This window comes from Silurus meridionalis, chromosome 17 (genome assembly GCF_014805685.1).
Source record: "Silurus meridionalis isolate SWU-2019-XX chromosome 17, ASM1480568v1, whole genome shotgun sequence".
Lineage (NCBI taxonomy): Eukaryota > Metazoa > Chordata > Actinopteri > Siluriformes > Siluridae > Silurus > Silurus meridionalis.
In genome coordinates this window covers 518,101-528,100 of record NC_060900.1, presented here as the reverse complement: position 1 = coordinate 528,100, position 10,000 = coordinate 518,101, and the positions used below count along the sequence as shown (strand labels likewise).

Here is a 10,000-nt window from a genome sequence, read left to right as displayed (position 1 = left end):
TAACAACACCTACAACACTAATAACAACACCTACAACACCAATAACACCAACACTAATAACAACACCTACAACACTAATAACAACACCTACAACACCAATAACACCAACACTAATAACAACACCTACAACACCAATAACACCAACACTAATAACAACACCTACAACACTAATAACAACACCTACAACACCAATAACACCAACAGAGTGTTATGTAGTTGTGTAGAGTGTTGTGTAGTTGTGTAGAATGTTGTGTAATTGTGAAGAGTGTTGTGTAGTTGTGTAGAGTGTTGTGTAGTTGTGAAGAGTGTTGTGTAGTTGTGTAGAATGTTGTGTAGTTGTGTAGTGTTGTGTAGTTGTGTAGAATGTTGTGTAGTTGTGTAGAATGTTGTGTAGTTGTGTAGAGTGTTGTGTAGTTGTGTAGAATGTTGTGTAGTTGTGTAGAATGTTGTGTAGTTGTGTAGAGTGTTGTGTAGTTGTGTAGAATGTTGTGTAGTTGTGTAGAGTGTTGTGTAGTTGTGTAGAATGTTGTGTAGTTGTGTAGAATGTTGTGTAGTTGTGTAGAATGTTGGATTGATCGTGATTCAGTAGTGTGATTAATCGACAGCACTAATGTAAATAAATTGTGTTTATACACTACTGGTTCCTCAGAATGAAAAAAACATTTTTATTGTGTTGAAAATAAAAATCTTTTATCAGTCAGTCAGTGGAAGAATTTTCATGTCCATCATGTGATCCTTCACTGCAGTCTTCATGTAGAAAAGTCTTAAAGATCTCGAGTCTGGTGGTCAGAGAGCATCTGAGGAGCAGTCAGGAGAAGGTCAGCGAGGTTTTATTGTAAATCAGACTGGTGTAATGAAGCATCCATACGGACTGGAGATGATTATAATAACATTTACTGTTCAATCTCTGATCTACTTCTCTGAGGGACCTCAGTGCAGTTTGATGATGGTTTTATTTCTATCGTGTCTTTTTATTAAACAGGTTTTTTTCATTGAATTTGATTATTCATATGGCAGGGAATGTGGTTTCTCCACCCCACAGGCTATACAGGTTTAAACAGGCAGGCACACACACACACACACACACACACACACACACACACACACACACACACACACACACACACACACACACACACACACACACACACACACACACTTTGTGTTTTAGCCTGATCATGTTGTACCTGTTCAGAAACCCTGAAAAATCTGAACTAAATCAAATAAAATAGGAAGAGAGAAATATTCCCAAGTCGTTCTGATCTTTTAATCGGAAGAACCTCTGTCTAATTCAGAGTAATGAAGAGAAATGAAGAGTAATAAAGAGTAATGAAGAGAAATGAAGAGAAATAAAGAGTAATGAAGAGAAATGAAGAGTAATTCAGAGAAATTCAGAGAAATGAAGAGTAATGAAGAGAAATGAAGAGAAATGAAGAGTAATAAAGAGTAATGAAGAGAAATGAAGAGTAATGAAGAGAAATGAAGAGTAATGAAGAGAAATGAAGAGTAATAAAGAGTAATGAAGAGAAATGAAGAGTAATGAAGAGAAATGAAGAGTAATGAAGAGTAATGAAGAGAAATGAGTAATGAAGAGAAATGAAGAGTAATAAAGAGTAATGAAGAGAAATGAAGAAATGAAGAGTAATGAAGAGAAATGAAGAGTAATAAAGAGTAATGAAGAGAAATGAAGAGAAATAAAGAGTAATGAAGAGAAATGAAGAGAAATAATGAGTAATGAAGAGTAATGAAGAGTAATTCAGAGAAATGAAGAGAAATGAAGAGTAATGAAGAGAAATGAAGAGAAATGAAGAGTAATAAAGAGTAATGAAGAGAAATGAAGAGAAATAAAGAGTAATGAAGAGAAATGAAGAGAAATAATGAGTAATGAAGAGTAATGAAGAGTAATTCAGAGAAATTCAGAGAAATGAAGAGTAATGAAGAGAAATGAAGAGAAATGAAGAGTAATAAAGAGTAATGAAGAGAAATGAAGAGAAATGAAGAGAAATGAAGAGTAATGAAGAGAAATGAGTAATGAAGAGAAATGAAGAGTAATGAAGAGAAATGAAGAGTAATGAAGAGTAATGAAGAGTAATGAAGAGTAATAAAGAGTAATGAAGAGTAATGAAGAGTAATGAAGAGAAATGAAGAGTAATAAAGAGTAATGAAGAGAAATGAAGAGAAATGAAGAGTAATGAAGAGAAATGAGTAATGAAGAGAAATGAAGAGAAATGAAGAGAAATGAAGAGTAATGAAGAGAAATGAAGAGTAATGAAGAGTAATGAAGAGAAATGAAGAGTAATGAAGAGAAATGAAGAGTAATGAAGAGTAATGAAGAGAAATGAAGAGTAATGAAGAGAAATGAAGAGAAATGAAGAGTAATGAAGAGAAATGAAGAGTAATGAAGAGAAATGAAGAGAACTGAAGAGTAATGAAGAGAAATGAAGAGAAATGAAGAGAAATGAAGAGTAATGAAGAGTAATGAAGAGAAATGAAGAGTAATGAAGAGTAATGAAGAGAAATGAGAAATGAAGAGTAATGAAGAGAAATGAAGAGAAATGAAGAGAAATAAAGAGTAATGAAGAGAAATGAAGAGTAATGAAGAGAAATGAAGAGTAATGAAGAGAAATGAAGAGAAATGAAGAGTAATGAAGAGAAATGAAGAGTAATGAGAAATGAAGAGTAATGAAGAGAAATGAAGAGTAATAATTACAGTAATAATCGAGATATTGATTTTTAAATTTACTTTCTACACGTTTTTAGATCTAGAACACGCTTTTATGACAGTTGCTTGTTGTTTATTTATATAGAAATGGTGGTCGTCATTAATATTAGTTTTTGAATATCTTAAATAATTTATTTGTATATCATGTGCTCAGGATTATTTCTCATCTCTTCTCAGAATAAACTGACACTCAGAAGGCTGTTCCTCCTGTAGCCGCTATACCTCTGCATGGCCGCCAGTGGGCGCTCACGCCTGGAACAGACGCACGCTTCATAGCAAGCTTGTTAGACGCGCGCTGGCAGAAGGCGGAAGACGTTCCCACTTCCTGATTCCGGAGGGAATTTAGCGAATAAATTCAGTATTTGTTTATTGATTCCCCTATTTTTAATTATTTTACACAATTATTCAGCTTGAACTTCACGGTGCGACAGGTGAATTCAGTTCCCCCTATAATTCAGAATGGTTTATTCTGTAGGAAATATTAACTCGTGTAAACAATTAATTAATAAAAAATTATTATTATTTTATTTTTTAAGCACAAATTGATTTTATTAAAATTATACATTTTTGCGTGTTTAATTTAGGCAAGGAAATAACATGAAAATAAAAAGCAGTGCACGTGTCAGGCGTCCAATCAGATCAGTCCAACACAGCAGTCCGACTGGAATCCCGGAAAAACCTGTAGATCTCATTACAGAGTCAAATCATTCGAGTTCATTTCATTGTTCTTTTTAGAGCGTTTCATCCAACACATTTATGATTTGAGATAAAGACTTGTCAGATACTGGAATAAACTGTTGCAGTATTTTACATTAAACACAATTTCTGGGGAAAAAAATTGGAAAAACGTTTAAAATTCACAAAAGATTAAATGACACTTTAATGTTATTAACAAACAAAACACAGGATTGATTAGATGCAGATTTTTCTAATAAATAACATGGGATCATGTGACCTGGGATCATTTCTAGGCGTGTTTGCACGAATTTAAGGCCACACCTCCATCACTATGACTGACAGACACAAAGACCACACCTTCATTTGAGACTAGAAGACATGTCGAGGCCACGCCCATATGCTTGCTCCTTGGACCACGCCTTCTTTTCCGAGCCTGGACATATGCAGGCCACGTGACCGATACGTTAAATAAGATGAATTGTGTCAGGTGACCAGCAGGGGGCAGCAACACCCAGTGAATGCGTTAAACAGCATCGCTTCATGTCCGTTCACGCTTGTTGCTATGACAACTCCAACATCCTGCTCCATCACTTTTCTCGTTCTCTGTTTCTTCTTCCACTTTCCGTTGCATCTTTTTATCCTCTTTAATTCTCTTCTCCTGATTTTCTACTTCATGTGCTTTCTCTTCCTCATCCTCAACTTCATTCTCTTTTCTTTCTTTTCTCTCTCTCTCCTTCTCATCGCGTGGTTGCAGCAGTAAAGAGGCGATGAAGGAGACTTGTGAATTATTCGTAGACTTTATTTGCTGTATTTTATTAAAGTCGCTCCGGTACATCGTGAGTGCAGGTGTTTTTTTTGGCATGCAGGAAATAAAACCGATCGCATTTCTAACGCCGAATACGTGACGAGATGACGACACAAACGTCATAACATCAAAGTGACAGTTACGTTGAAGTGACGTTAAAACGACGTTAAGATGAAACCCACGACGTCTCAGTGAACACGCAGACACAGAGATCAGACCTCATTCAGCGTCCACACAACAGTTTCATCATTTTAGTTTTTTCAGGAAACCTTGTTTAGTGACGTGTTCAGTGACGTGTCCAGTGACGTGTTTAGTGACGTGTTCAGTGACGTGTTCACGTGTCAGTAAAGGCTGCGTTTCATTTCTGCTTTTCTCTCTCACACTCGTTTGCTTCCGCCTGGTCACACGAATTTATCCACCATCATTATTACCTCAGCTAAAATGTGGCCAAAGGAGTCGGCTAACATCTCCCTCAGCTTCAGGAGGACAGTGTCCTCAGAAGGTTTTGTTGCACCTTCTGACAGTTTCCTTTTTCAAAATGGCGGCTTTTCCTGAATGTTACAAGTCAGTTTTGGCCGGAGTTTAAGTTAAACTGAAATCACTCAATCACAGACTTAAACACATGACATCATCACCATAACTTAATGTCGTGTTTAGTATGAAATGATGCATGGTTTGGCTAATGTTAGCTTGCTTGCTTATGACTTGGCTTGCTATACACCATGAGATAGCTAACGTGAGACGCTTGCCTTCAGGCTAACGTTAATGCATTGCTGTGTTTGGGTCATTGGCTGTAATAATGCTGAACTATCGGAATGTGCAGTTTAACCCACGATTTTATGCTAATCCATACATCATAGGTAATTCACTCATCCAGTAGGATTATCGATTTAGCATTTAGAAAGACACTGATGAATTCACAATGTCATGAAAGCAAAGATCAAAAAATTGGAACAGTTTGTGAAAAAAATAATAAAACGTCCACAGTTTTTCTCTTAGTTAATTTTGTACTGCAGCTAACAGGCTACTGTAGTTGATAATGAACAGAAGAATAGAGCTACCGCTTTATCAGTAGGCAGTTTATCAAGTCTGTATGTGTGAATAAATCTACACCTGCAGCTCCAAATCTTCGCAATGATTTTTTTCTTCCTCTGAAGGCTGTTACATATATTAGCAAAGCATTAGCAAACATTTTTGTTAAAAAAAATTTAAAATTTAACTTTTTCATACACTCTACCATTTTATTTTTAAAGAAAATGTTTGCTAATGCTTAGCTAATGGCTGTAAAATAGTACAAACATATGTAAAGAAAATAAAGCAACTGCAGTGTACACTTCTCATCACAACCACCAGGGGGTGCTGATTACTGTATAAACGCTCACTGGTATTAAAAGAGGTAATCCTTTTATGTTACTTTGATGTAAACGTTTTTTATATAATAATATTTATTGAGGCTGTTGATGTGTACAAATTGTTTTACTGAGACAAATAGCGTGATAAAGATCTAAGTCAACGTGAGTGGACGTGGATTTAAGCGAAACTGTAGACATTTTATTTTGCGTTGCACGTCCCTTTAAGAGTCCAGAGGAAGTGTATACGTGTTTATATGGGGGTGGGGCGTGTTGTGACGTCACACACCAGGGCGGCTTGGTTGTAAAGGCACACTCTGTGATTAGTGAAGAAGAAAGTGGCAGTGGTACAGAGTTTCCTCCTGAAGGAACTTTACTGTTACGTGTAAACACCTGAATCCTCCTGGAGACGTTACGAGTGATAATAAATGATCACAGAGAAGGACTTTAAACTAGTGTGAGGATGATTTCAGAGTCTATGACGCGACTGGGACTCACTGATACGCAAACACGACAAATAAAGACAGACGCGATATTGCCGTGATTAACGAGAGAACTTCGGCTCTCTATGACGTAAAGATGGACACGAGACAAGGTTTAAAAGTGCAGAACCACTCGGCTACAACGTGTGTGTGTGTGTGTGTGTGTGTGTTTTCTTCCAGTTCCTCTTTTTCAGGCTCATTAAAGCTTTTCTTCACAACAGTGTGGTTCTTCTCGGAGCCGCAATAAAACGCTTTCACGTGCACGTTCCTGTAAGACGATCGCTTATTGGACGATCAGAACGAATGCATATCGCACGTGATAAACGTTTTAAACGTTCCTCGTCTCATCTCTTCTCCTCCAACCAGCGGGAAGTCAGGGGTCATGATTTAATGTGCGATGTGCAAAAGTTTTGGCGCCTTCATCGGGACATCATGCGCACAAACTCTACACAGAAGAACGAAGAAAAACGTGGATTAAAACTCATTCATGGAGATTCAGCGCTTCAGATCAAAATGATCACTGATTTTATGACAGAAATAAAACATTTTCGTGGAATTTTTTTTTTTGTTACAAATTTTTTGTAGAGGTTAATAACATCATTTTAATTTGTTTAATTTATCCTGGTATTACAAAAAATAATATAGTAAATGAAAATAAAAGGATTATTATTAAATAAAAATGAAAAATGTCTGTAGAAGAAGCAGAAAGCGATGTTTAACCGGCTACACAAATAAAATTCTGAGGTAAATATCTGATAAAAATGTAAATTCTTACCCTCAAAGTCCACTCTTCCATCTCCGTTCAGGTCGATATCTTTCAGAATGTCCTCCAGGTCTCGATGTCCCACCTGAAATACACCATAAACCATCAAAAATAGAGTGTATACCCTGAAAAAACCCAATATTTCACATTAATGGACAACTCTTCTGCTAGTCTGCTGTAGTTAGCGGTCACAGTTAACTGGGATTAAAATTTAGTCATTTAAAGTAATAAAGTAATTTTTTTAGTAGTTTTTCAACACATCTGAGGTAAATGTGTCAGGGAACCACCAGCCACGCCTCCCTCCAAGGCTCTAACTCACTCAGCCTCTCCCTGCGCTAATCACCTACGCCTGTTTCCCATTACCTTTCCCTTTAAAAGGTCCCAATTCTACCTCACTCACTGTCTGATCTATTTGTTGGCCTGAGAGATCTACCAGACTTCCTACCACTAGTATTCCCCGTACTTCCGTGCTCCTGGCTCCGCTTCGGAGAAAGCGCTTAAGATAATTTTGCGTTTAACGGTTCACACTGGCGATCCTGATCCACGCGTGACAAAATGTTGATAGTTCGGGTAACGTTGTCTCATTTCCAACACCACTGCATCTTGACTGACTTGCTAAGTGCTAACTAGCGGCAATGTTAGATTTTACAGTGTAATTTCACACACTTACCTGGTGGCCTAACAGTTTCCTCATAGCTTCCCTCAGCTCACTTGTACTGATCTCTCCATCACCGTTAGTGTCGAACTTCCATGAACATGTAAATAATTATGAGATAAATATGAGTTATAAAGAATCTCATTTATATCACCATCAACGATGTGTGTGTTTTCCTCCTCACCTCCCTAAAGGCGTTTCTGAGCTCCTTCACGCCGATCATATCTGCTGTTTCTGCCAAAAGCTTTGGCCCCATCAGACCCACAAAGTCATCAAAGTCCACACGACCTCCAACTAACACACACACACACACACACACACACACACACACACACACACACACACATATCTATAAATATATATATATATATATATATATATATATATATATATATATATATATATATATATATATATGTCAGTGTTTGTGACATCAGTGTTTAAATCAATGTTTAAATGCATCTAATATCTTTATTTGTTTGTTTGATGATTGTGACATTTGTCTTTACACACACACACACACACACACACACACACATATACAGACACACACTCACGGTTCATGTTGATCTGTTGACTCAGTTCAATCAGCTCCATTTCAGTCGGCATGTAACCCATCGTCCTCATACAGTTCCCCAGGTCTTTACAGCTGATAAAACCGTCCTTATCTTTATCAAACTCTTTAAAGGCTTCACGGAGTTCTACACACACACACACACACACACACACACACACACACACACACACACACACACACACACACACAAAGAAAACTTTTTTTATTTTTAAACTTGCATCGAATTTAACACAAAAATTAAAATGGACACAAGGATAAACACACACCCATTATCATCACACACTCATTATAAACACACACTCATTATAAATACACACTCATTATCATCACACACTCATTATAACACACACTCATTATCATCACACACTCGTTATAAACACACACTCATTATCATCACACGTTATAAACACACACTCATTATAAACACACACTCATTATCATCACACACTCGTTATAAACACACACTCATTATAAACACACACCCATTATCATCACACACTCATTATAAACACACACTCATTATAAATACACACTCATTATCATCACACACTCATTATAAACACACACTCATTATAAACACACACTCATTATCATCACACACTCATTATAAACACACACTCATTATAAACACACACTCATTATCATCACACACTCGTTATAAACACACACTCATTATCATCACTCGTTATAAACACACACTCATTATCATCACACACTCGTTATAAACACACACTCATTATCATCACACATTATAAACACACACTCATTATAAACACACACTCATTATCATCACACACTCGTTATAAACACACACTCATTATCACACACTCATTATCATCACACACGTTATAAACACACTCATTATCATCACACTCATTATAAACACACACTCGTTATTATCACACACTCATTATCATCACACTCATTATCATCACACACTCATTATAAACACACACTCATTATCATCACACACTCGTTATAAACACACACTCATTATCATCACACGTTATAAACACACACTCATTATAAACACACACTCATTATCATCACACACTCGTTATAAACACACTCATTATAAACACACACCCATTATCATCACACACTCATTATAAACACACACTCATTATAAATACACACTCATTATCATCACACACTCATTATAAACACACACTCATTATAAACACACACTCATTATCATCACACACTCATTATAAACACACACTCATTATAAACACACACTCATTATCATCACACACTCGTTATAAACACACACTCATTATCATCACTCGTTATAAACACACACTCATTATCATCACACACTCGTTATAAACACACACTCATTATCATCACACATTATAAACACACACTCATTATAAACACACACTTATCATCACACACTCGTTATAAACACACACTCATTATCATCACACACGTTATAAACACACTCATTATCATCACACACTCATTATAAACACACACTCGTTATTATCACACACTCATTATCATCACACACTCATTATCATCACACATTATAAACACACTCATTATCATCACACACTCATTATAAACACACTCATTATCATCACACATTTGTTATAAACACACTCATTATCATCACACACTCGTTATAAACACACACTTATCATCACACACTCATTATAAACACACACTCATTATCATCACACACTCATTATAAACACACACTCATTATCACACACTCATTATAAACACACACTCATTATCATCACACACTTGTTATCATCACACACTCATTATCATCACACACTCATTATCATCACACACTCATTATCATCACACATTTGTTATAAACACACTCATTATCATCACACACTCATTATAAACACACACTCATTATAAACACACACTCATTATCATCACACACTCATTATAAACACACACTCATTATAAACACACACTCATTATCATCACACACTCGTTATAAACACAC

The 10,000-nt window shown here is 36.2% G+C and overlaps 1 protein-coding gene across 1 annotated transcript in view; it reads right to left on the bottom strand.

Moving 5' to 3' along the window:
• Positions 1 to 4,178: 4,178 nt before the first annotated feature.
• Positions 4,179 to 10,000, bottom strand: part of cabp1a (calcium binding protein 1a) — a 17,505-nt gene continuing 11,683 nt past the window's right edge. Inside the window, exons 3-7 of the mRNA XM_046870504.1 lie at positions 8,012 to 8,155; positions 7,639 to 7,748; positions 7,470 to 7,544; positions 6,812 to 6,884; positions 4,179 to 6,481 (exon numbers count right to left, since the gene is read on the bottom strand). Coding sequence (XP_046726460.1) covers positions 6,456 to 6,481; positions 6,812 to 6,884; positions 7,470 to 7,544; positions 7,639 to 7,748; positions 8,012 to 8,155 — 428 coding nt within the window. The 3' untranslated portion in view covers positions 4,179 to 6,455. The remainder of the gene's footprint in view (positions 6,482 to 6,811; positions 6,885 to 7,469; positions 7,545 to 7,638; positions 7,749 to 8,011; positions 8,156 to 10,000) is intronic.